This window comes from Carassius gibelio, chromosome B17, assembly GCF_023724105.1.
Source record: "Carassius gibelio isolate Cgi1373 ecotype wild population from Czech Republic chromosome B17, carGib1.2-hapl.c, whole genome shotgun sequence".
In the NCBI taxonomy this organism is placed as follows: Eukaryota; Metazoa; Chordata; class Actinopteri; order Cypriniformes; family Cyprinidae; genus Carassius; species Carassius gibelio.
Window position 1 is genome coordinate 9,533,644 of NC_068412.1, and position 27,287 is coordinate 9,560,930.

General features: G+C 34.5%; 4 protein-coding genes across 6 annotated transcripts in view; all 4 read left to right on the top strand.

Annotated features, from left to right (window-relative positions):
* Positions 1-175, top strand: part of LOC127976729 (calpain-1 catalytic subunit-like) — a 34,436-nt gene extending 34,261 nt beyond the window's left edge. Inside the window, exon 14 of the mRNA XM_052581347.1 lies at positions 62-175. Within this exon, the coding sequence (XP_052437307.1) occupies positions 62-86 (25 nt within the window). The 3' untranslated portion in view covers positions 87-175. The remainder of the gene's footprint in view (positions 1-61) is intronic.
* A 2,114-nt stretch (positions 176-2,289) lies between these two features.
* Positions 2,290-4,608, top strand: vcpkmt (valosin containing protein lysine (K) methyltransferase). The gene is made up of 5 exons (XM_052581344.1): positions 2,290-2,617; positions 2,799-2,912; positions 3,328-3,400; positions 3,505-3,624; positions 3,839-4,608. The coding sequence occupies exons 1-5, from the start codon at positions 2,361-2,363 to the stop codon at positions 3,944-3,946; spliced, it is 672 nt and encodes a 223-aa protein (XP_052437304.1). The 5' UTR covers positions 2,290-2,360; the 3' UTR covers positions 3,947-4,608.
* A 1,555-nt stretch (positions 4,609-6,163) lies between these two features.
* zgc:162184 (uncharacterized protein LOC559822 homolog) lies at positions 6,164-20,076 on the top strand. 3 transcript variants are annotated; one of them, XM_052581341.1, is made up of 13 exons: positions 13,070-13,164; positions 13,400-13,672; positions 13,946-14,018; positions 14,110-14,228; positions 14,316-14,449; positions 14,688-14,862; positions 15,065-15,136; positions 16,072-16,157; positions 17,257-17,331; positions 17,414-17,574; positions 18,763-18,929; positions 19,040-19,051; positions 19,167-20,074. In XM_052581341.1, exons 2-13 carry the CDS (start codon positions 13,436-13,438, stop codon positions 19,398-19,400), a joined length of 1,545 nt encoding a protein of 514 aa, XP_052437301.1. In that variant the 5' UTR covers positions 13,070-13,164; positions 13,400-13,435; the 3' UTR covers positions 19,401-20,074. The 3 variants fall into 3 exon arrangements, with proteins under 3 accessions (XP_052437299.1, XP_052437301.1, XP_052437300.1); XM_052581339.1 differs by lacking the exon at positions 13,070-13,164 and adding an exon at positions 6,164-6,182 and having other exon boundaries at positions 19,040-20,076; XM_052581340.1 differs by having other exon boundaries at positions 13,107-13,164; positions 13,317-13,672; positions 19,040-20,076.
* LOC127976730 (calpain-1 catalytic subunit-like) lies at positions 6,290-12,133 on the top strand. The gene is made up of 12 exons (XM_052581348.1): positions 6,290-6,568; positions 6,852-6,924; positions 7,043-7,161; positions 7,244-7,377; positions 7,544-7,718; positions 7,881-7,955; positions 8,405-8,490; positions 10,663-10,737; positions 10,828-10,988; positions 11,420-11,586; positions 11,674-11,685; positions 11,788-12,133. Exons 1-12 carry the CDS (start codon positions 6,329-6,331, stop codon positions 12,010-12,012), a joined length of 1,542 nt encoding a protein of 513 aa, XP_052437308.1. The 5' UTR covers positions 6,290-6,328; the 3' UTR covers positions 12,013-12,133.
* Positions 20,077-27,287: the final 7,211 nt, after the last annotated feature.

Consider the following 27,287-nt stretch of genomic DNA (forward strand, 5'->3'; position numbering starts at 1 on the left):
TGTGCTTTAGACATATATTTAGAGTAACCTGAAATCACGGAAGTTTTTCTCTTTCCAACAGACATATTCAAGAAACTCCTGAGTAGAATGGAGACATTTTTTGATTAGGGTGAGGCAAACATTTATTGTCTGCTGACTTTATTACTCGCTCTGAATAAACAAGCTGAAGTATGTACTAATATACAATAATATACACAAGGTGCAGTGTCATTCACGCAAACACAAAAAAACATTATGCTAAAACACAACATTAAAAAAAAAATGCAATAAACATTCATTAAACAACAGATTGTTGTTTACATAAAACCCTAATGTACATTACTGATAAAAAAAAACTAAGAAACATAGGTCTAGGGATATCAATTTACAGTTTTTGATTTTAAATCTTTGTTCTAAAAAAAAAAAAAAAAAAAAAGTATTTTACTGTAAAACTGAAAAATCTACATGAAATGTGTAGTTTAATGTGTAGTGTAATTTACTGTTAACCTATTCATATTTTTTTCCCATAGCATTTTTACAAGATTTTACACTTTACTCTCATTTTTCACAGTGTATGGTATGTTTCCTGAAAAGCTTTGCTTATTGTTCTCTCTCTTTTTCTTTATAAATAAGCTTTTATCACTGGCACATGTCCTTGTATTGCATTAAGGTAGAACTGTAATACACTAATGAAAATTTATACAGGAGATGATGCAAGTGATAACTGAGGAGGCATTTAAAACAGTTGACGTCAAAGAAACAACTATCCCCTGAAAAAGCTTAATTTAACACCCTGCTGCCCCAGCATGCAGACTCAAATGCCTGGGTGGGTTTCATGCGAGTCTTCATTGGGGCTCGAGGAAGAGGGTTGGTAACCACTGATCAAGGGAAATATGTTCCCAAAATAGTCACAGTACAGTATACAGTACAGTATACATGAAGGTGTTGGGTCCAATATAGGGTCCAAGCCAGGATGTGCTTAAAATGCCTTGCTGAGCTCTCCCATATCCCCAAAACCCTAAAAGGAGTGTCAGTAAGCAGCTAGCAGGAAGGTTCGCAATAATGATGCATGGCGATCAGCAGCATATTGTTAGCACTGCAGACAGCACAGCAGAGAACTGCTGATCTCATACAAATTATTTTGCTGAACACGGGCAGCAGTGGATCTTTGTTAACAGTAAATGTCTTTGCGTCATCAGATTTCAAATGCTATTCTGGATGGTCTCCCTCTTCTCTCTCCAGCAGCCATGGTGACTATAAAATAAAAGCTATCCATGCTTGGTTTGGTACTTTGCACATACGTTGGGAAGTGATAGTGATGGTCCAGTTTCCTTGTAAAGAATTTAAATAAAGAACAGAGAGAGAGAGAGAGAGAGAGAGAGAGAGAGAGAGATGATTTCTAGCAGAGAAAGACAGGGCTTAGTGATACTGAAATTTATCTGGCCAGAATATGCAAAATTAAGAAGTGAAAGGTAAACAAGCATTTTTTCCATTTTCTAAGTCTAAGTGATGCCGTCCATATCATAGTGGATTGCTAAAAAGTGTGGACCTTTCCAGTTGGGAGAAGTTAAGGGTCAAACTGTATGAATGTGTCTGCGCGGACATCTAGTGGCTTTATATAAAACTACAATATGACGAAGAACAGCAACAACAAATCCAATCATTATTTACAGCAATCACAAAACCGTCCATACGTCACGTAGGCTTTCATTTCACAAATAAGTATTAACATAGTGGCACGTATTAAAAATCTCATCTGCAACTTGGAAGCTTTGTATTAAAATCACTAACGTGCAGCAGACTATGGCTTATGTTTGTCTGCAAATGATCTGCTACTACTGATCAAGAATTTCGGGAAATTGTATACGCCACTGACCTCAATAAAATTTCTTCGTCCCAAAATTTAATCAGGGCCATTTGTTGTTTGCGGAGATTATAAGTGTATTAAATGTAAAAATAATAAACAATAAAAATGACTCTGATAAAGAATAACTGTAGAACCAATATGTGTACAAAGAGCATAATTCTAATGAATCCAATTAAAATCGACTGACTAGGTTTTTGTTCTTTTCCTTATTTATTTATTTATATTTTTTTGTAGCAAATTTTCTGTTATTTTCATTTTATAAATTTGTTTTATCTCACGTAAAATACCACCAGCTACAAATGAAAAAAATAAATAAATAAATAAAATAAACTCATAACCTTAAACACCATACATTACATAAATAATCATAAACCAGTATTATTAGTCTGTTCTGTCTTTCAGTTTTTATACAGTCTATGCTATCATTAGAGAAGAAAGAAAAAAAAAAGACATCGCGAATCGGAAGACACGTAGATGCGTGACGTAGAATGTGTTGAGCGAGCTAAGAAAGAACATGGCGGCTGACGAGGACTCGGAAGATTATTTTGTTAGAGAAATAGAGAAAAATGACGGGTCTGTTTTAAGAATGTACCAGTGCAGCAAAGGGGACGTGGGCTGTGTAGTATGGGACGCTGCTATAGTCCTGTCAAAGTACCTCGAGACGGAACAGTTTTGCAGTGTTCAGTCTGGAGTCAGTACGTGGTCCTGTAAGAACATTATTGAAGTGGGCGCAGGAACAGGACTCGTGGGTCTCGTGGCCGCGACTCTGGGGTGAGTTATGAATCCTGTGCATATCAACTCCTCTGTTACATTAAAATTACAATGTGTGCCATGTAAGAAAAAGTATGTTCTGAAAGTTGTAGGAATGCATTCTTCTTTCTGAACATTATCAGAATTATTCACAAATGTGGTCCCTTTAAAAGTGTATTAATAAAGTGAATAATGTGCATAGGGCAAATGTCACAGTGACAGATCTGGAAGACCTGCAGCCTCTCCTTCAACTAAACATCAAGAAAAATCTGCATCTCATCCGGACAGGCTCAATCACAGCCAAGGTACTGAAATGGTTTGTACTACAGTTTATCCTACAGTATCTTTCAGATATTTAGATCTTTTTTTATCTTTACAATAAAATTAATTGCATTCAAGGTGCACATTTTTCTTCTTCTATTAAATTAAATTATTTAAATTAGGCACACTAAACACACACGAACAAACATATAGTTATATACCAAAATAATTTAAAATAATAGTAATAATAAAAAGCTTTCATCCAAATACAGTGGGTTGTCACCACATAATAGCTACAACGATCATATGAGCATAATTCACCCAAAAATGAAAATTGTCATAATTTACTCATCTTTATACACATTAATATATATGTGTTTGAAAATGTATCCGTGAAATGAAAGTTATTTTATTTAATTTAAATGAATGATGAAATAATGACAACTTATGCAACATTTTCCTTTTAAAAGGGGAGGAAATGTCGAAGAATTTCTCCCTCATCCTCATTATATTCTGATGGCCGATTGTATCTACTATGAGCAGGTACTGTAACAATGAATATTGCACAATAATTTATAGAATTTTCCCACACAGCAATAATTAGCTGTGAATAAGGTTTAATAGCCTCAGTGTTTTCTATTCCACAGTCTGTGGAGCCACTGGTGGAGACTCTGAAACTCTTGGCTGGACCAGAGACGTGTATCATCTGTTGCTATGAGCAGCGCACGGTTGGCGTAAATCCTGAAATAGAAAAGAGATTCTTTGAGGTAAGAGAATCAAACTGTAAAACACTAAATGGTTACATTATCATATTTAGTGGCACATGTTAATGAGAGTGTATTAGACCAGTTGGTCCTTGAGCTCCAACTGCAAGTAATGGTTATGCCGATTGTTTAATTGTATCAGTTGAAAGCCAGTTAAATGCATCGGCATGCTAAATCTGCTATTATTTTATTCCTCATCAAATACTTTGTTTCACAGCTACTTCTGCAAGAATTCCAGTCAGAGGAGATCCCACCTGAGAAACAAGACCCCGAGTTCAACAGTCCTGACATTCGCATTCTCCACCTGCGACGAAGAGTCGACTGAATGGCTTTATTTGCTCCTCTGTTTGAAATGACGAGGATGGGTTGGGTGTGTTTGTGTTTCAGTGGACTGTGGTGGTGTTGGTCAGATGTTTGACACTGAACCATATGAATGCAAACTGTTTTTAAGTGCTTATCATGTGGTACGGGAGGCCGGCCTTAATGTGAACTTATGGGTCTTTGCAGACAAACACAGTTTGAGTGAATGGTTCTGTGTGTGAAAACTGGCATCAATAAATCTCAAATGTGTTTTTAACATACCGATTTAGAGAATGTTGAACTGAGTGTAATCTGTAAATAAAAAATTTCTAAAATGAAGAAAAAAAGCATTTTTGTTGATGTGAAGTAATTGAAAAACCTTTAGAAAATGCTAGAAAAGTTTCACTAAACATGATGTTGTGTTGTTGCAGCCTCTTTTACAGGAGGCTCAGTTTTGGCCATTGTCGTTCTGGGCTATTGAATTACTTTAGAGATGGCAAAGTTGTGGTTGCAGTGTAGAGTGGAGATTAGTTCAAACTTTCAGCATTTCTTAAGATTTAAGTAACTATGTCTGGATGGAGACATACTTTGACTAATTGCAATTGTTGAGATTTGAAGCATCTATTAATTATTTTGGTATTTAAATATTTGGATCATTATTAATAACAGAGACAGTGTGAATGTGTGAATTTCTCCCTTAAATTTACTTTATCGTGATTCAGTGATTAAAATTTGGGGCACTTGGAAACATTAAGTGTTTTATGTGTTAAATTGATATATAAATTGAAATTTTAAATAATGGGGATTTATTTCATTGTGGAAAGTGTACAGTTAAAGTATATATATATATATATATATATATATATATATAATGTGTGTGTGTGTATATATATATGTGTGTGTGTGTGTGTGTATATATATATATATATATATATATATATATATATATATATATATATATATATATATATATATATATATATACAGTACAGACCAAAAGTTTGGAAACATTACTATTTTTAATGTTTTTGAAAGAAGTTTCTTCTGCTCATCAAGCCTGCATTTATTTGATCAAAAATACAGAAAAAACCTGTAATGTTGTGAAATATTATTACAACTTAATAATAGTTTTCTATTTGAATATACTTAAAAAAATAATGTATTCCTGTGATGCAAAGCTGAATTTTCAGCATCATTACTCCAGCCTTCAGTGTCACATGTAACATCCAGTCTGTCATGATCATTTAGAAATCATTCTAATATTCTGATATATTATGAGTGTTGGAAACCGTTCTGCTGTCTTATATATTTGATGAATAAAAGGTTAAAAAGATCTGCATTTATTAAAAAAAAAGTACAATAATATATTTTCTTTACTATCACTTTTTATCAATTTAATACATCCTTGCTGAATAAAAGTATTGATTTAATTTAAAAAGAAGAAAAAAAATTACTGACCCCAAATTACTGACCAGTAGTGTATATTGTTATTACAAAATATGTATTTTAAAAAACAGCTTCTTTTTTTTTTATTATTCATCAAAGTATCCTAAAAAAGTATCACACGTAATAGCTGATAATATTAAGCAGCAGTATAATAAATTTAAAAAAAGTATTTTAAATTGTAATAATACATCACAATATTACATTTTTTTCTGTATTTTTGATCAAATAAATGCAGGCTTGATGAGCAGAAGAAACTTCTTTCTAAAACATTAAAAATATTAATGTTTCCAAACTTTTGGTCTGTACTGTATATATATAGGGGTTGTCTTTTGGATAAATAAATATATGTATGTTAAGTTATTGAGTCAATATCAAAAGCTTGTCCAAATGCTAAGCTTAATACTGAACAGCTTCTGTACTCATTGTACTTCAGATCTGATCTTACCTGGAATCTTCACAAATACAGTATATAATTGGTTTAACATAAGTTTGTACTGAATTTAGTGGTGGGAACATAACAGAGGATTGTGAAGAGATCAGTAGCTTGAGCTTCTGTATTTTAATGAGCTCATAAATGCAGTATAACTTTTTTAAGCATTAGTCAGATGCAGGTTCTTCGTTTATTCTTATATATAAATAACATCCTGGGTTCAGACTTAGGGCTATATTTGGTGGTAATTACTGTTACACAGTTTTATAGGTGGGAGGAAAAACTTTTTACACATGAAGCTGCACCCTTTTCTAAAAAACAGCTTTCAGTCAGAACTGAATACCAGAGCCTATAGGCAGAACAAAAGAGAAAACTGCTCATTTAGGTGAGCTCGCAGAGTTGTCGTCGCATCCTAGAAGGTAAAGTATATCATTTATATATAAACAATTTAATTTATCTGCCAATTATAAGCCTACAAACAACTTTTAACTTTTTTTTGTTAACAACAGGTTTTTCAAAAAGAAAAACAAAATGCCTCCACCACGTTTTACCCTCCAAAATCTCAGGAATGAATCCACCAAAAAAGACGAAACCGGCACTCTTGGTGTTCCTTTGAAATTCTTGGATCAGGACTACCAGGAGCTGCAGAAGAGCTGCATCACCAATAAGATGAGATTTGTTGATGACAATTTCCCTCCAGACAGCAGCTCCATTGACCCACAGAAGAAACTTAAACTGGATCTGGACCAGATCAAGTGGTTGAGACCATCAGTAAGATACCCGTACTGACTTTCTATCGTCAGATGTTCAGTAACTTTAGAAACGATCTCAAAGTAAATAGGCATTATTGAGTTAAAAAACAAAAACAAAAAAACACTGCCATTAGGTGTTGCAAAATGTCTCGAAGGGCTTGTCAGCACAGGTCCACTATTGTAACTAGGCATCTCAAGTGTCATGAAAGCACACCCAAAGAATATGAAAAATGTCTTCTTATGGGATTCATAAATCTCTAGGCCAAATATTATTGTGTAATTTATTAATTTCCTCTCTTTAGAATATAGTGTCAGACCCTCAGCTCATTGTACAGGGGGCATCTAGGTTTGACTATTCCCAAGGATCGTATTTAGGTATGTTTAATTATATATTTATTTACATCTTCATAATAATGTCACTGTATATACACCAGTTAGACTTTACCAACTTACTGAAAGATCGGTTTCACTAATGTTTTTACCTTTATCTCAGGGAACTGCTGGTTTCTTGCTTCAGTTGGGGCTTTAACATTTCAGAATGACATCATGGACCAGGTCATGCCAGCTGACCAGTCATTTGGTAAAGATTATGCAGGGATATTTCACTTCAGAGTGAGTTCTTTGGTCTTTTCCCAACATAACTGGATTACTTAAATCATGCATCAGCCATTAAGCTTGTTCTGCAAATTCTTAGTTCTGGCGATTTGGGAAATGGATTGATGTTGTCATTGATGACAAACTGCCAACAATCAAAGGACAGCTCATTTTTGTTCATGCAAAAACATCTAATGAGTTTTGGCCTGCCTTACTGGAGAAAGCTTATGCCAAGTATGTGCTAATATGTTAAAGATTAAAATTTTCATTGATCACAAAAATATGCTTTTACCATAATTATAAGAGTTTATGACTCTTGTTATATGTTTTGTATGTAACACATTAGAATTGAATGCCTAAGAATCCAATATTATAAGCGTGTTTGCAATGCCTTTTACAGGGTGTGCGGCTCCTATGCTGACATGCATGCTGGTTGGGTATCTGAGGCTCTGCTGGACTTCACCGGTGGCATCCATGTTTACTTCAAACTGAAACAAACGTCCACTGATTTGTGGAGCCTGATGGACCGTGCAGTCAAAGCAAAGGCCCTCATGGGCTGCAGCACTTCTCGTGGGGTAAGCACTTCCAGTGACCTCAGTCTGAAACGTTTATACACATGAACTAAATATAAAAGCAGTAATAAACAATGCAGAGCACAGATTATACATATAGCTGCATATCATCTTTGTGTTATGATTGAAATAATATATTTAAATCTGTATCTATATATTTATCAGGATACATCTGCAAACACAGTATTACCCAATGGCATTGTTCAAGGCCATGCATATACAGTGACAGGGGTTTTCAAGGTAAGTTTGCACAGAATGTCATTTAAATGTCATGCAATTAGGTCTGTGGTAGGAGAAATACAAATGCTTTGTCTCCCAGTGCAAATTCCTTCAGCTGAGTTCCCCTTTTATGATTGCAGCCAGATTTGATGTTCATGGGCCTGGAGTGATTTCTCCTGTTTTAGCTATGCCAGGATGTGGAGCTTTGCTCTTATGTCCAGCAATTATTGAATTTTGTTCTTGAAAGTTCCTCCTGCCAATTCTCTTTCCCTTCTGTAATAGCTGATAATCGTGGAGCTGTTGAGCATAGGCAAATGGGTGGCTGCTTTCTATGAATGCTAGGGATCGTAGCTGCTGTCAGTGCTGTTCTTACATCATCCGTCATTCTAAAGAAAAGTAACGAGCCCACATTAAGGGTTCTTAGAGTTTCATTATAAGCATTTTGAACAAAAAGTATGTTCATTTGACAGGTTACATCCCAAGGAGAAGCAGTAAAGCTGGTGAGAGTGTTGAACCCTTGGGGAAAAGGCGAGTGGACCGGTGCCTGGAGTGACAAGTAAGACTCACACGAAACACACTAATCACAACACTGATGATGTATCAAGTGTCATTGTAGATTTACCAATATTTACTTTCTGATTGTGTAGAAGAAGAGTAGGTTAGTTTTGCGACACACTATCACATTGCAAAACCATTTTGTTGCATAGCTGTACATGCATCCTGCCACTGGAATCCACATTTAATGTAATTTCATGTTTACTGCAGTCCTGTTTAAGCAACTCACCAGTACCATGTTTGAGAGCTTCTCATTTATTTATTGAAATTTTTGTGTTCATAGTTCTGAATCAATTTCTCCTCAAGAGCACAAGAGGTTGTGCTATATTCAGCATACTCTGATTTGAGACACTATTTATAATGAAGCTTACTATGTTGGGTCTATACTAAGCTTAGTTTACCAATATTTAAGGCATAGTTCACACAAAAATGAAAATTATTTCCTTAATTATCCCCCCACCCGCCCAATGTCGTTCCAGACCCATAAGACCTTTGTTCATCTTTCGAACACAAATTGAGATATTTTGATGCATTCCAAAGCTCTCTAAAATTCTGGAGAGTATGCACGCAAACAACAAATGCACATGGTGGTTTTTAATTTATGTTCCGAAGATGAACGATGGTCTTACAGGTTTGGAATGACATGGAGGGTGAATATCATAATCATTTCCATTTTTGGGTGAACTATCCCTTTAACTTGATGGGCCATTCCTACTGTATACTACAGTATTCCTATTAAAATAACTGAACAGTAGGAAAAACTGTGAACTTATTTGACGTCATGTCCACACATTCATATTCCACATAAAATATTGTTATGTTTTATTTCGCTTATGAAATGTATACTAATTAATAATGGTTAATAGATTTTTCTTATATGTTTTCAATATGGAGTTACAGTACTTTTAGAAGATGTTCACACTCACTGTGTTTGTTGTTTTATTCCGTCACAGTCACTGTCATTCACATCTCCAGCATTCACCTGTCAACAAAAGACAGATTTTGTGAATTGATGTCTTTTGTTTAAAGGTTGTCTTTGTCAGTCTTTTGTAATAGGCTGTCCTTTCCGTGAACAAAAGCCAGTTCATTAGTGACATAATCTTCTAGGACATTTCATCATTGTTTTGGTTGGGTAAAAGACCAAAAGCACTAACATAATACTTTCAGGATTTAAGGCGAGACACTGCAGGTGAATAGGGTAAAAAACTAAAAAACAAATAGTTTATCACCTTACTTACCCATATGATTGACATATTATAGTCAAATGTTTTTACAGAGGGAATTCTGTGTACCTTTTTCTTGTCATTCCATAATTCAGAAAATACTTTGAACAGCCAGAAAACAATATATTTTCACATTTTGGGGTAAATAAAATGTTGTATATAATCAAGCAAAATATATGTGAACAAATGCCTCTGTAAAAACCTTCAGCATATAGACAGGAATACAAATGTAAAGTTTGGTGTGTCTGAGTGCTACTGAAGTGGAGATTTTTGGCTCAGTGTCGGAGAAAAAACTCATTTTGAGAAAACGGCCTTTAAAAATATGTATTGTAATTGAAATCTATTGACACAAAACAGATGAAGTGCTATAAAAGAAACACTTAACACAGTGTCTTTTGGATGTTTTCCTTCCATTAGTTTGAAAAGCACTTTATGAAAAACCAAAAAGCCCAAAATCTCAAAATTGACAGGTGCTTGAAAAAACGATGTTTTTGCCTGCAGTGTCTCACCTTAAAAAAAAAAAAAAAAAAAAAAAAAAAAAAGATTATTTATGTGATGTTTCACTGTAAAAAAAAATTCAGTCTGTTAAAATAAAATAAAAAAAACACTTTATTATACTGTATTTATTTAAATACATTTAAATAGTTGGTTAATTGACTTTAAGTTAATGCACTTATCTAAGATAACGCTCAGTCCATCAGTCCTTGCTGTGCAATTATTAACATTTGCTATTTATTTTCATCAAGTCAGTATCCACTTTTTTCTTAAATTACTACAAAAAATATATTCAGCTTCAAAGGCATAATTTAAATGTCAGTGCTTTATTCATGGTAGTGAATATACTCTCAGTCACACCAATGGATTGAGATATCTGCACAGCCAATGTTATTGTGCTATAACAAAACACAATCTATAATTGTATATGCTTTATTTATTTATTTTATTTTCAGGTCATTATTGTGGAACAATGTGAGTGAAAGTGACCAATCCAATTGTCAATCTTTGGCCATTGATGGGGAGTTCTGGTGGGCATTAATTGTATTTTCAGATTTTTGCTGTATTAAATATGAATAAAAAAATATAAAAAAAATTCAGTAACACATATTTTACTGTAGGATGTCAATGGAGGACTTCACTGAAAACTTCAAGGACATTGATATTTGCTGCCTCAGTCCTGATTTTCTCAACAGTTCTTCTAAATACAGCTGGACTTCCACGTGCTATTATGGAAGCTGGGATGCTGGGAGTACAGCCGGGGGCCGCCCCAATAATAAAGGTATTTAAAGGATTAGTACACTTTCAAATTAAAATTTCCTGGTAATTTACTCACCCCATCTCATCCAAGCTGTTTACATATTTCTTTCTTCAGTCAAAAAGAAATTAAGGTTTTTGATGAAAAAATCCATGGACTTCAATGGCTACCAAACAGTTGTTGTATGTTCAATGACACATATTAAAAATTTCTGTAAATGGCATTTGACTTAGTCTTTGCACATTCGACTTGTACATTTTTATTTGAAAGGGAACTAATCCTTTAATGTCTAATGAGAGGGAGCGAGGAGTGAGTGAAATCTTATGTTGAGGGCCTTATTAATGTTGACAACCTTTAAATGTTCAACAAGTAAACATATTGTGTAATGTAAAGGTGTTGGCGATTTAGTGTGAATATGTGTAACACAAAGGTCTGATTCTTTGGATGTGTTTTAGAGACTTTCTGGACAAACCCTCAGTTTCGGGTGAGGATTGAGAAGCTTGATGAGGAATGTGCTATCGGCCAGTGTCCTGAAAACATACTGGTGTCCCTCATGCAGAAACATGAAAACAGATACAGAAGTCTTGTTTCTAACTACTTCATCGGCTTCAGTGTTTTTGCGGTCAGTATTATCAAAAGTCAAAAGATACAACTATTTTTGTTTCCACTTTTTAATGGTGTTTTATTATTTTATTTTCTTCTTCAACAGATACCACCAGAGGCAAGTAAATTCTAATACATACATAGATTGAAGTACTCTATAAATTATATGTATCTCTAAATAAATTATGTCAATACAATTTTATATTTTATCCCCTTTTAGATGAAAGATGAAAAGTTCCCAGCCAAGTTCTTCTATAATAGACGTCCTGTGGAAGCTAGTGAGAAATTTACCCAAGCAAGACATGTGATGAAATTATTCAAGCTTGAACCAGGAGAGTATCTCATTGTACCATCCACTCTAAATCCTAATGAGTGTGCAAAATTCATGCTGTCCATCTTTTTAAAGAGTGGATCCCTTAAGAGGAAATTAGAAAACATATCATGATGACATTGTATGAGATCATTAAGGAACAATTAGTGAGGCATCAGTTGAATGGAAAGACACCAGTCCATTGATTTTATATTAGTTCTTTTATTTCTGTCACGTTATTGCAAAACAGGGGCGATTGTAGGATTTTCATTTTAGGGGGGGGGGGGGGGGGGCTGTTTTTACAAATTGTGTTTCTCAAAATAATTGTTTAATGCATTGATCTAAATAGAATGTTGTGCATGCAGAAACTATGTTTCAGGATTCCAGGTTCAGAGGAATATTTAAAAAAATTTGTCATTGAAACTAACAGCTTAAGTTTGTATTCACGTGTATTAAAAAATACAGCAAACATAAATTTTTTTGGTACTTCATTTATGATATTTTATATCTATTTTCATATTAGTTTATTTCATGACTTTATACCAAGTTATTTTAACATTTTTAGTTACTTTTTTGGGGGGGCTCGTCCGGGATCTTTAGGAATTTCCCATTCCCAAATCAATGAAGAAACCATTATAACCATATAACCCACACTGAGTTCATAAGTAACACTGTTATAATATAATCTAATGTTGTTTGTCTTATATTCATAAGAATTCCCATAAAAAATCCTGATAATACATGATATCCCCTCTTCTTCAAATATCAACAAAATAAACTACATTTTAATTAAAAAAATATATACATAGATGGTTTATAGGCTCATATTTAGCCTCAGGTGTGAAAATGAGGATTGTGAAGAGATCCGTAGTTTGAGTTTCTGTATTTTCACGATTTCATGTAAATTTAACTGCTTTTAGGACCAATCAGATGCAGTTTTTTATTTTTATTTTTTATTATTAATTATCTATTATCTATTTATGGCTTTTCATTCTAAGTTCATTGTAAGACATTTGTGTTTCAAACTGCATTTATTTGCCTACATTACATAACTACATTACATTACATACATTGAGTTAAGTCTATACATGTGGCATTTACTGTTATCAGTGGTGGGAGGAATTTGGAATCTTTTGCACAATAGTAAACCTGTTGGGTGACGTACTGTGCAGAACAAAACACTGCACACTTCCTGAAAACATCATTCAGTGTGAGAACAGAATTCCAAAGCCATAGGGCAGAACAACGAGAGGAATCAAATATAGAAGGAGAAAACTGCTCATTTAGGTAAGTTGTTATCCTTGAAGGTAAAATATTTGACATCTTTAGAAATTGAGTTTATCCACTAATTATATTGTATGTCTATCAAAATATAATTTTCAAAGGGACAACATTACACTCCCAAACTAGTCAAACAAGTCTTGACCCTTATCTTTTAGGTCTTTGAAAACAAAACGTACAGCATAACATTGTGGTGTGGCATATCGCCAGACGTGACGCTTTCATCTGCTTTTTATTATAGTTTATCCTAATAAACAGACATTTGCAACTGAAAAAAATGCCTCCACCTCGAGTAAACAAGAGATCTAAGAATGAAACCACCACAAATAACAACACGGGCACTCTCGACGACCCTTTGAAATTCTTGGATCAGGACTACCAGGAGTTGAAGAAGCTCTGCATCACAAATCTAAAGAGATTTGTTGATGACAAGTTCCCACCAGACAGCAGCTCCATTGACCCAAAGAACAAACTTAAAATGAATCTGGACCAAATCGAGTGGTTGAGACCATCAGTAAGTTTCAGTTCAATCACCAGTCTTCAGTTCTTCAGTAACTTGTTTGAACAAATCATTGTAAATTACTGCAGAATGTCTCGTAGGGCTTGTCAGAGCATGTCCACTTGTGACATCTCTCAGCTTTTTTGATTTACAAGTGTGGGAATACATCTCAGGTGTCTTGAAAGCAGACCCAATGTGAATTATATGAGGTTGATGTCATTTTCTGGTATTCCCATATAATTTTTGCCAAGTTTCACTGTACTTTCTTGTTCCTTTGTTTTTTTTTAGAAAATAGTGTCAGACCCTCAGCTTATTGTACAGGGGGTGTCAAGGTTCGACTATTCCCAAGGATCTTATTTAGGTATGTTTATTTATGTATTTCTAGTATGCATATACACCAGAAAGTATTTGGTCAATTCATTGAAACATTATTTTTGCAATTCTTCCCTCAGGAAACTGCTGGTTTTTAGCTTCAGTTGGGGCTTTAACATTTCAGAAGGAAATCATGGACCAGATCATGCCAGCTGACCAGTCATTTGGTGAAGATTACGCAGGGATATTTCACTTCAGAGTGAGTTCTTTGGTCTTTTCAGTATAGCTGAATGCTGTTTAAAATTACATCAGCCCTTAAGCCTTATGTTGTGCTTATTTTGTATAGTTCTGGCGGTTTGGGAAATGGATTGACGTGGTCATCGATGACAAACTTCCAACAATCAAAAGAAAGCTCATTTTTGTACATTCAAAGACATCTAATGAGTTTTGGCCTGCCTTACTGGAGAAAGCCTATGCCAAGTAGGTACCAGTGTGTTGTGGTAAAATATTTTTTCTTCAAATTATGCATCAAGTCGTTTATTTATCAAGCATAGAATGATTTCACCCAGACTTCATGGCCTTCAGTAAATGTTTTGTATGTAACATGATATTTACAGATTTGCCATTTTATATTGTTACAAAAATAACTAATTAATAATAAATAACTAATAGTATTTCAAAAGTAGTATGTACTTGATATGTAGAGTGCCTTTTACAGGGTGTGCGGCTCCTATGCTGACATGCATGCTGGTCGTGTATCTGAGGCTCTGCTGGACTTCACCGGCGGCGTCCATATATGCCTTGAACTACAAAAACCTGTTATTGATTTGTGGAGTCTGATGGAACGTGCAGGGAAATCTAAGGCTCTGATGGCCTGCGGCACCCGTCAGGGGGTAGGTGGTGACCTTAGGCTTGATCTTTTATTACTGGAACAGTTATAATCATCATGACCATCTAAGTCACAGTCAATGAAGAATTTTGTTAGTTTTGCATTAAAGTCTAACTAAATGCAAATGAATACAGTAAAATTATTTCTTACTTCTTCACTTTGGCACCATTACTTATATGATATGTATGTTTTTCATACCATTTCAGAAAAAATCTGAGGATATATTACCTAATGGTATTGTTCAAGGCCACGCTTATTCAGTGACGGGAGTTTTTAAGGTAAGTCTGCACAGAATTAAATGTCAGATCACAGTGCCATCAGATTGCATAGCTTTCAATGTAACCCAGGTTTTTCATAGCAAGTTAGATCGACTGCATTCCACTGTTGCTTTTAGGAACACGTCCCTTCATTTCTTAAAATTCAGAATCATGCAATTTATTAAAAACCATTTGCATATTTGATGTTTGACATTTTTTTTTTACAAAATTCCTTTCAAAAATGTGTTGCAAAATGAAAATGTCAGTTTCCATACACATTTAGAAATGTCAAATAGTGGTCTGACAACTGCAACTTTTTCTAAGTTTTTCCACCACAAACTTTTTTTTTTTAATTCAATCATTTTAACTAATTTTAACTGAGACTTTGTTTTAAAAGTCCTTGCAATTTAAGTTTTGTTGCATTCCCAAGTATAATGCCCTCAAGGATCTGTTCTGGAATCTGTCTTCACATGTAATGGCAATGTTTTTATTAAGCATGAGGTTGATTTTCATAGTTAATACTTATTCTATATTCTTATACTTATTCTATAAATATAATCAATCCATCCATATCAACAGGCTTATAAAAAAGGTGTTTAGCAACAACAGGCATGCTTTGTTCTGATGTTAATAGTTGTAATATCATACACCAGTTTTTATTTACTAATTGCCCTTGGCTCCAGATGAGCTCCACCCTTTGGTATGTCCTTTGTATGTTTGTTTTCATCCCTGTGTACCTCTTACATCACGTCTGTGGTTTTGCAAGAATAGTTTCTTGAAATAATGTTTGTCCTCAAAGCAGACAGTTCAGTCCTGTGGTAAAAGGTTATTTCATAATGATCCTAGTGAAATACCTATGGCATATCCTGAGTTTAGGTGACATCCTGAATAAGTTGCAACCCATGGTAAGGGTTTGATGAGTTTTGAATAAAAAGTGTCATATCACGATGTAACAGGTAACCTGTCAAGGAAAACCAGTAAGGCTGGTGAGACTGTTGAATCCATGGGGAAGAGAAGAATGGAAAGATGCCTGGAGTGACGAGTAAGACTCGCAGAAACCTACATATACTATATATAACCAATCACTACATTGCTCAAGTGACATTGTTTGTTTTTAACTCTGGATAATTCATGACTATTTTGTTACTTGGATTATTGAAGATTTGTATTAGGATTTTAGTAAGAATTGTTACTGAGATGGCTCAGTGTCTGCTGCTTATTATATGCTTTAAATAATGATTGACAGAGCAGAATGATTAGGCTATATGTTTCCTATAGGTTTGGAACTTCATTTAACAATCTTTGAAGTTCTAATACAGATTTCTGTCATTTTAACAGACTGGAACATTTTAAGGAGACTACAGAAAAAAACCTCACAAAAACTTTTCTCCTAAAACGAATCGATGTTTGTGCTTTTGTAGTTTTTCCCCACCCAAAAGAAAAAAACAATGATGTCACTACAGACCTGGCTTTTATTTGATAAAGAAAAAGGCTATTACAAAAGACTGACTGAATACAACCTGTCACAAAGACAATAGAAAGTCATTCACTCATATAATCGTTCAATGAATGAGAGTTAGCCAATTCCGGTGAAATGAATGACAGTGACTGTTGGTGATGGAACTGTGAAGTTGGTTTTTCATACAAATGAAAAACCAACAGCACTTGACAATTTAATCTCTGTTAGTGTGAATACTGATCAACAAGACTATAATGCCAAGATTTAAAAAAAACAAACTGATTATTAACTGTTATCATGATAAAAGAAAGGATAAAAAACACAAAATGTGTTCTGATGATATATTTTATAATACATTTTTCAAAATGCCAAAAAAAGGCAGCATCCACACAAAACCCCAGTAGAGCAATTTTAAAAAAATGTTATTGTGTGGAAAAAAAGAAACCAAGCAAAATAAATTAATATGGTATTCAGCATGGTAGACGTATAGGTAATATATAGATATTTGCATGCAATAATAGTCACCTGAATATACTCTCAAGGGATATCCAGGAGTTTTCTTTCCATTTTTCCCTTTTTCTTTATTTGCTAAATAATTTCCTCATTATTACTTGTTATTTATTCTTTACTCATGTAGCACAAGCCCATGTGATATTTAAATATGCTGTTGTATAACTTTCAGGTCATTATTGTGGAACAAAGTGAGTGAGAAGGAGCGAAAAATGTGTCGTTCTTTGGCCAATGATGGGGAGTTCTGGTGGGTATTAACTGTAGTTTTACATGTGACCTCACATCATTGAAAATGAATCAGATGTTTTCAGTAACATACTTTACTGCAGGATGTCAATGGAGGACTTCACCAAATACTTCGAAGACGTTGATATTTGTTGCCTCAGACCTGATTTTCTGGACAATTCTTCTAAATGTACTTGGACAACTACACAATACAATGGTATCTGGGAATCTGGGACTACAGCTGGTGGCTGCAGCAATAATAAAGGTAGCTCATATGTAAATGAGAGAGAGAGAGAAAGAGAGAAAGAAAGATACAGAGAGAGTTTAATGCAGACTAGTTGTCTATTGTCAGTTGAAAACCAGTATGTCCAATGTTTTAGATACTTTTCAGTCGGGTTTTAAATCATTGCGCAACATGGAAACTGCATTTTTGAAGATTAGCATTGACCTTTTGCAAGTTCTCGATGCTGGTCCACATGCAGTGCTTGTTTTGTTGGATTTAAGCCCGGCATTCGATACAATTGATCATAGTAGTCTGTTACATCAGTTGGAAAAGGTGGTAGGTATTCAGGGTATTGCTCTGCAGTAGTTGGCTTCTTACCTCAAAGACAAAACCTTTTCAGTGAGCATAGGGAAGTTTTCTTTTTCGTCAGTTCCCTTGTCATGTGGTGTGCCCCAAGGGTCCATTTTAGGCCCTCTTCCCTTTTCCCTTTACATAGCACCTTGGCTGCCACTTTTAAGAAATATAAGATCTCATACCACTGCCGATGATACACAGTTCTATCTTCCAGCAAAAACTGAAATTAGTGATTATTTCGGTGTGCTCTATGACTGTTTTGAGGAGATTAAATGTTAGATGACTAATAATTTTTTATTTTTGCACCAAACATACCTTAGTGATCTTCTGATTCCTTACTCTCCTCAAAGAGCACTTAAGTCTGGTAATCAGCTTCTCTTTAACTGTCCCACGTTGTCACTGTAAAACCAGTGTATTATTATTTATTTATTTATTTTTTGCTTTTGATTAAGGTTATTTTAAGGGTTTGATGTCAAATTGTTCTGATTCTATTTTTGAATGTGTTTATTTTTCATATGATGCATAATTCCATTTAATGCTTTATATATGTTCTGTTTTTTTTTTTTTTTTTTTTTTTTTGATGTACAGCACTTTGGAGCAATTTTGTTGCTTTTAAATGTGCTATAGCCCTTTTGACTCGACTTGACTACTAGCATGAATACTTTATCAATAGAAATATAAGATACAGCATACATATGCAACATGAAATTAATAATCCAGGGTATTTGAATTAAATGCTGAAGAAGCATTGATTGTGTTTTAAAACATATGATTGTGCTTTTAGGGTGTTTCAGTACTTTGCCATATGGTGTGTGTTTATACTGTATGTGTGTACTCTATGTATAACAGAGTTTTGATTCAATGTATGTCTTGCAGAGACTTATTGGACAAACCCTCAGTTTCGGGTGAGGATTGAGAAGCTTGATGAGGAATGTGCTAAAGGCCAGTGTCCTGAAAACATACTGGTGTCCCTCATGCAGAAACATGAAAACAGATACAGAAGTCTTGATTCTGACTACCCCATTGGCTTCGATGTTTATCTGGTCAGTATTATCAAATTATTCTACTAGACTCACAGAAAATCTCACTGAATACATTCATTTTGATTTCCATCTATTAATGGTGTGTGTTCCATGTTTTTCTACTTTAACAGATTCCACCAGAGGCAAGTAAAATACAGTTCAAGCTCAATAGTATTAAAAACATTATAACCACATGTGTTTTGCTTTGTCAATAAATAAATTACTTGATATGTATAATAATATTTCATTATTCTTTAGTTGAAAGATGAAAAGTTCCCTGCCAAGTTCTTCTACCGCAGAAGTCCTGTGGAAAGTAGTGGGAACTTCATCAGTACAAGACATGTGATGAAATTCTTCAAGCTTGAACCAGGAGAGTATCTCATTGTGCCCTCTACTTATAATCCTAATGAGTGTGCAAAATTCATGCTGTCCATCTTCACAAAGAGTGAATCGCATAGGAGAAGAACTAAACCTCCGATGACATATGTGTGAGGTTATTATAAATACTGTAAGTGTTTAGCTCAAAACAACACTTTAACAGTTCATGGTCAGGTCACCCTCCTACTTCTTTCACCAGTTTACCAGTCTAGATTTTTTATTTCTGTAACCACTCAAATATGATCTTTTTCTTCTGCACCCTTTCTCTTCAATATTTTGTTAATCTGTGAAATTTTACCATTGTTGTTTGTTTGTGAGGTTTTTGATCTTCTGTCTCACTGTAACTGTATGAATGAATACAACTTAATTCTGAAATGTACACTACGAAACAATAATAAAGACCCTTATTATTAAAAACTTTATGTAATCGATTTTTATATTTTTTAATTTTTATTTAATGATTTACAATTTTGTGACGACTCACAGGGGAAGTTTGTAAACTATATTGTTCCAAATCTAGTTCTTTATTAAATATTATTATAATTTTACTCCATTTAGCATCTGGAGTTGTGAGTAGACTGTAGCACTGTAGGTTCTTACCCTAGAGGGCAGTAGTTTACTAAATAAATAATGGGCGTCGCCACACAGAAACATACGAGCACAGGAGGGTGTTTACAGCTGATACTGAGATCCTTCTCTTGTGACACAGAACACAACACAAGTAGTCAGCCGATCGCTGTCTATGTACATCTGTAACGTGAGTCTTAAATGCGTCTCCTTGGTGGTACGAGTCGGATTTCAAGGGAGCATTCTTGTTTTTTTTTCTTAAACAAAGTGTTTCAGAAATTAGCTGGTTATTGTCACAGAGACCCTGTTGGTATGCAGTACAAACCTGTTCTTGGAGGGCTACAGTCCTGAAGAGTTAAAGGAAAACTCCACCTTTTTTTTTTCTTTTTTCTTTTTTTGAAAATAGGCAAATTTTTCCAACTCCCCTAGATTTTTTAAAAATCCATTTAGCCGATCTCCAGGTACAGATGACGAGTCCAGTTTTAAATAGGAAAAATATAAAAACTCTTTGAGCAAGGTGCTAATGGTCTAATCAGATTCAATGATCTATGCTAAGCTAAGTTAAAACTGTTATCACCAGACCCAGAGATCAGTTGAATGGATTCGAAAATAGAAAAACTCAACTGTTTAACTCTAGGGAAGTTGGTAATTAGCCTGTTTAAAAAAAAAAAAAAAAAAAAAAAAAGTTGAATGTTCCTTTAAGTTCTTACACTAATTAAATGCACATATACCAAACAAGGTCTTCAGATTAAGCATGTAAGTTAGTTATTTGGAACTAAACTGCAAGATACTGTCCGTCCAGGAACAGGACTGGACACCCCTTAACTACAGTATTATAATGGCAATAATTTTTTTATTATTTAATTTGTTTTCATGCAACATATCAATAATTTAAATATCGTATTTTACTAGAGAATATAAATAATCACTAATAGATTGATTTTGGAGGGGCTTGAAATATTTACCTCAGATTGCATCACCTCGACCCAAGTGTAAAACAAGTGTTAGAAGGAACAAAAGAATCAGAATATACCATTTAAAGTGATTATTAAATTATTATTAATATTTAGATATTATAAAAAATGTAATTGCATTATATGGAGCAGCATATATTTTCTAGTCAAGCAGATGGTATAAGGATGGTTTTTAAACTCAGATAATGTTTTACAGACCCAAAGACTCCCGTTTGCGTGCATGAGCCTCTTACTACAATCACAACTTGTGTATGTTGACACGACACACAAAGCACACTGAGCCACTGTCAGTCACATGTCAGCTATCTGTGTCATAATCAGTGCATTTCTGAGGAATTTAAAGGTGCACAGTCAGTCAGTTTTTTTTTTTTTTTTTTTTTTTTTTTCAGAAATCTGAATTTGTCTTGATTATTCCCTGTTATCCAAGCTTGATGTCACTTTAGAAAGTTTGACCCTCGGATGACCTCGGATCATAATCATCTTAGTGACCTCTGACCTCTGCCAACACAAGCACAAAAAAGCAGGATATCTATCTGAATGTGGATTTCCAGACCTGCTTCGTACAGAAACTAGTAAGACATATGCAACAAAGCTGCAGCTACCCATGTGTTATGTGACGAAAACACAAAAATACAGTGACATTTCATTTTTTTTTGTACTTTTGTCTTGAGAGAAATTCTGAGTTTAAATTTAAAAACATTTTGCCATTTACACTGTTTAATTTAAATAAGGTTTTGCTTTGCATATATTTAATAATTTACAAATTATAAACATAATGAAGTTTCCTTTTAATGCTTTTGCTTATGTGTTGGATTCACAGAACATGCAATCAAAAAATCTAATTTCACCACTCATTTTTGGGCCCTTGAGATGTTTCACCGGATAGTAGCCTTCTAAATTCCTTCAGGATGTGACCGGTCAGCCCTCAGGCTCTTAGTGCTGGACATCAGCTGTTATCATCTCTCTGCACCCTGCAGAGGACTGCCAGGTCATGGAGTTTGCTGGGGTTAAACCCCATTAAAAGTGGAGCCATCTGTGCTGCGTCACCACAGCTGATTCTCAGTGTAATCCCATAAATGTAGCCTTTCAGGTTGCATTTATAAAAATCATACAAAAATGTATAAGCCTGGCTAATCTGTGGCTTCACTTATTATCAATGTATGCACACAAATCAACAATCCTGCAAGAAGTTAAAATGTTAAATAAATAGTTAACCCAAAAATGAAAATTCAGTTGGTGGTAACAATGACTTCCATCCACTGATTTTCCATCAGCTGTTTGGGTACCCACATTTTTCTAAATACTTTCTTGTGTGCTCTGCTCAACAGAAGAAAGAAACTCATTCAGGTTTGGAACAACTTGGGGTGAAATAGGATGACCTATGAGGTGAACTATGCCTTTAAATATAAAATAAGAGATCATTCTTGTAACATTACAACACACACATAGTTAATGGGGTGCTATTATGCTTTTCACTTTATCAACTTTAGTTAGTCTGTAATGTTGCTGTTTGAGCATAAAAAAAGATCTGCAAAGTTACAAAGCTCAAAGTACACTTGAAAATGAGAAATTTTATTTAACAGAAACCACTTTTCAAAAACTACAGCGAACGACTCATTTGGACTACAACGCATATTTTCCGGGATTTGTGATATCACAAAGATCGACAAATGAGACGAGACCTGGTTGAGCTGTTCTAGAGAAGGCAACGAGTGTTATCACTATGTCGGAGATGTGCTAGTGTTCCCAAGACAGACAGGCTTAGAGTAGTTCCAATCAACTGGGTTTAAATCGCCCTCAAATTGATTTGATTTGAATACAATATTTACACTGAAGCTCGCAGACGGCGAGTGGAGCCAATCACAAGACACACTGGCCCAACTAACCAATCACAGCACACACTGGACCAACTAACCAATCACAAGACACACTGGCCCAACTAACCAATCACAGCACACACTGGACCAACTAACCAGTCACAACACACACTGGCCCAACTAACCAATCACAACACACACTGGCCCAACTAACCAATCACAGCACATCTCGAATTCCAGAAGGCGGGCCTTCTTTTGATAAAGGAACTATCCGCACTGTTCATGACAGACTGGGGAGAGAGGTGTTGCAATAATGTAAAACATCTGAAAAAACGTGTTTTTCGTACATCCTAGTATAAGAGCCTGTTCTAGTACACCCCTAAAACAAAATTAAGACTTTGTAAAAGAGCATAATAAGACCCCTTTAAAATAAATAGAATACACAAGTAAAAATAATTAAAAACAATATTATTAAGTACAAACAAACAAATAAATAAATACTGTTATTGGTGAGTATCCACCTGTTGTCAAGTAAAATTAAATCAATCAATCTCATGTCAATCTCAGCCAACAGGTGGCACTGTACAGACTACAGTAGTGCACATGTACCTCTAGAGTGAGGCCAACAAAAACACGTTCCAATGTTCCAAGGACTTGCTTTCTGAGTTACACTTACACATAAGGCAACTAACAATTGTTTTAGAAAATTAAAATGAGGTCAAATTCAGAGTGAGATTTTCTGGTTTAATGTAAATGACTATGGCTCAATACTAGTTCTCATTTTTAACAATTACAGCTCCCATTTTGACGCAGAAGATGCCTTACTTCCCCTGCAACAGTTACTATGGGAAACCCACACTTCCTCTTTCTCTCTGGCCTCATCATGTCAGATGTCAAAGGCACTTTCTACAAATAGGGTAGGGAAGTAGAGCCTGATACTCTTAATATAGTCTAATATATATATATATATATATATATATATATATATATATATATATATATATATATATATATATATATATATATATATATTAGACTATATTAAGAGTATCAGTAACCAGATATGCATGGTTTTGTATTTTTTAGTAATAACAAGCAAAACTCACAACAGTCTCAGAAATGATTAATTTGTTGTCTCTCTACAATAACCTGGTTAATGGGATTAAATAACTGAGCTTGCCGAATGTATTAAATGCAATAAAATACAATAAGCAATAGCCAGAATACATAATTTGTAAGAACTAAGAAGTCTTCCAACCATTTAGAAAGAGTTAAAATGTTAGACTTTCAGGGAGGTACACAAAATGTAGAACACCGATATATTAAAGTCAAATGGTCTAATAATTATTTAAAAGTCTGAATAAACGGAATAAATGTATCTCTTTTTTTTTCTTTTTACTAAAATGAAAAGCGATATTTAATTACATTTTTAAATAATGTATTAAAAATGTTTTCCTACAATAATTTTAATATTAACTATTTGCATCAATATCAATTTAATGTTAAACACAGAGGTCAAGAACTGAGTTATCTTGGTGCTAATCGCTTATATATATATATATATATATATATATATATATATATATATATATATATATATATATATATATATATATATATATATATATATATATATTTGATGCAATATAAACAACCTGCATAAAAATAAATAAATAAAAAAAACCTGATGTTAAACTTTTCACCATGGGATCTAATGCATGGGATGCAAAAATACCATATTAGGGGAAAATAAATGCTGCTGTATAATACACTCCACAGTAACTGTAACTAAAACACACTTAGCTGAAGGCAGTGACCTCAATAGGGCAGTGAAACTGTGCCTCACAGTTCATTAGACATGAACCAAGGACTGCTGACTGCTGAGAAGCACAACATTAAAAGTATCCTTTTACAAGAATCCAGAATATTCATTGATCATTACTGAAAGACTGTATACAAACAGAGACTGTTAAGATGGTAACTGATAAGTTGAAAACAAATGATTAATAATACAAACCAACAGGATGGCTGGCTTTGACACTGTGACTTCTAATGAGATTACTCAGCACAGCAGGAAAGGATCTGTGACATGCGGTTTTACATCATGGGCCATCTGGGCCTCTGATTGGTGGAGAGTGACATCATGTGGAGTGGTTCTATTCTGTTTTGCAGCAGACTGGCTGATGGCAGGTGTAGAAACGTGCAGACACACATTCATTTACAGTGCAAAAAAATTACTCATATAAAATTCAAGCAATTAATTTTGTTGGGCTGAAAGAATTTATCTAAGAAACATTTGTGCATCTCAATGAATTAGAATGTTTTGGATTTCAGTAATTCAACTTAAATTGTGAAACGTGTGTATTAAATGCACACATACTGAAGTAGTTTAAGTCTTTGGCTCACATTTAACGAAAAAAAAATATCACTATCTCAAAAAATTTGAATATGATGAGATGCCAATCAGTTAATTAATCAACTCAAAACACCTGCAAAGGTTTCCTGAGTCTTTAAAATGGTCTCTCAGTTTGGTTCACTAGGTTAAACAATTTGCTGAACTGACAGTTGTCCAAAAGACAATCACTGACACCATTCACAAGGAGGGTAAGCCACAAACATTCATTGCCAAAAAAGCTGTTCGCAGAGTGCTGTATCCAAGCATGTTAACAGAAAGTTGAATGGAAGGAAAAGTGTGGAAGAAAAAGATGCACAACCAACTGAGAGAACAGCAACCTAATGAGGATTGTCAAGCAAAATTGATTGAAGAATTTGAGTGAACTTCACATGGAATGGACTGTGGCTGGGATCAAGGGATACAAATGTGTCAAGGAATTTGGCTACAGTTGTTGTATTCCTCTTGTTAAGCCACTCCTGAACCACAGACACCGTCAGAGGCGTCTTACCTGGGCTAAGGAGAAGAAAGACTGGACTGCACAGTGGTACAAATCCCTCTTTTCAGATGAGAGCAAGTTTTGTATTTCATTTGGAAACCAAGGTCCTAGAGTCTGGAGGAAGGGTGGAGAAGCTCATAGCCCAAGTTGCTTGAAGGCCAGTGTTAAGTTTCCACAGTCTGTGATGATTTGGGGTGCAATGTCATCTGCTGGTGTTGGTCCATTGTGTTTTTTGAAAACCAAAGTCACTGCACCCATTAACCAAGAAATTTTGGAGCACTTTATGCTTCCTTCTGCTGAGCAGCTTTTTGAAGATGCTGATTTAATTTTCCAGCAGGATTTGGCACCTGCCCACACTGCCAAAAGCACCAAAAGTTGGTTAAATGACCATGGTGTTGTTGTGCTTGACTGGCCAGATAACTCACCAGACCTGAAACCCAGAGAGAATCTACGGGCTATTGTCAAGAGGAAAATGAGAAAGAGACCAAAAAAATGAAGGAAAATGAAAAAAATAAAATAAAAATGCAGATGAGCTGAAGGCCACTGTCAAAGAAACCTGGGGTTCCAGACCACCTCAGCAGTGCCACAAACTGATCACCTCCATGCCATGCCGAACTGAGGCAGTAATTAAAGCAAAATGAGCCCCTACAAAGTATTGAGTACATGTACAGTAAATGTATATATGTTCCAGAAAGCAAACAATTTTTTTTTTGGTCTTGTAAAGTATTCTAATTTGTATTTGATTGTTTTGATTTTGTGAGTTTTTGTTAAATGTGAGCAAACAATCACCACAATTAAAGGTGCTGTAGGGAACTTTTGTAAAAAAAAATATTTTTTACATATTTGTTAAACCTGTCATTATGTCCTGACAGTAGAATATGAGACAGATAATCTGTGAAAAAATCAAGCTCCTCTGGCTCCTCCCAGTGCTCCTATTGCCATTTGCAGAAACTCCATCGCTCCCGGTAAAAAATAACCAATCAGAGCTGCGGTCCGTAACTTTGTTTGTGTTCAAAATTTAGAAAAAATTTATATAATAAGTGAGTACACCATGAATCCATTTTCCAAACTGTGTTTTTGGCTTGTCCTGAATCACTAGGGTGCACCTATAATAAGTGTTTATATTCAGACTACTTTAGATTGCTTCGGGGATACCGCAGCGGAGAAACCCAGTACCTTTGTGATTCTTCATAGACATAAACAGAGAGAAGTAGTTCCGGCTACGATGTTCTTCCGCAAGACGCAAGCAGTTCTGTTTATTAGCCGCTAGAGCGTCAAAAGTTCCCTACCGCAGCTTTAAAAGAACCAAAGACTGAGTTGAATTACTAAAATAAATGAACTTTTCCATAAAAATTAGTAGTACATTTAATGTTTAGGATTAAAAAAAAAAAAAAAAAACAGTTTACTCTAAGATACATCCATACAAATATGCTGTATGGTGTTAATATGTAGTAATTTACCGTATTGGTTTGTTTTACTGTATGTTCAATTTTGTGTGTGTGTGTTTTTTAGGGTTTAGCTTAATGGATAATGTCCTGGTTAAAAATAAAATAAAAATATAAATAAATAAGGGTGTTGTAAGTTTTCAGTCAGAAATTGCTAGTACATTTTACAATTACAAAGAAACCACATGTTGGATTAAATGTGAAATTTTGAAGATGGAAGAAAGAATTGGTTTGGGGACCAATTTTCATGGCTTTTGCCTCAATAAACTCCTAATTTTCTGTTTAAAAAATAAAACAAGTAGATAGA

Bases quoted from the DNA above. Each gene is read 5' to 3' on its own strand.
- vcpkmt (XM_052581344.1), top strand. From the start codon at position 2,361: ATGGCGGCTGACGAGGACTCGGAAGATTATTTTGTTAGAGAAATAGAG. The intron at 2,618-2,798 runs GTGAGTTATGAA...TAATGTGCATAG, and splicing joins CTCGTGGCCGCGACTCTGGG to GGCAAATGTCACAGTGACAG. The intron at 3,401-3,504 runs GTACTGTAACAA...TCTATTCCACAG, and splicing joins ATTGTATCTACTATGAGCAG to TCTGTGGAGCCACTGGTGGA.
- LOC127976730 (XM_052581348.1), top strand. From the start codon at position 6,329: ATGCCTCCACCACGTTTTACCCTCCAAAATCTCAGGAATGAATCCACC. The intron at 7,956-8,404 runs GTAAGTTTGCAC...TTCATTTGACAG, and splicing joins CAGTGACAGGGGTTTTCAAG to GTTACATCCCAAGGAGAAGC. The intron at 10,989-11,419 runs GTATTTAAAGGA...GATGTGTTTTAG, and splicing joins GGGCCGCCCCAATAATAAAG to AGACTTTCTGGACAAACCCT.
- zgc:162184 (XM_052581341.1), top strand. From the start codon at position 13,436: ATGCCTCCACCTCGAGTAAACAAGAGATCTAAGAATGAAACCACCACA. The intron at 14,450-14,687 runs GTAGGTACCAGT...TGCCTTTTACAG, and splicing joins CTGGAGAAAGCCTATGCCAA to GGTGTGCGGCTCCTATGCTG. The intron at 16,158-17,256 runs GTAAGACTCGCA...TATAACTTTCAG, and splicing joins AAAGATGCCTGGAGTGACGA to GTCATTATTGTGGAACAAAG.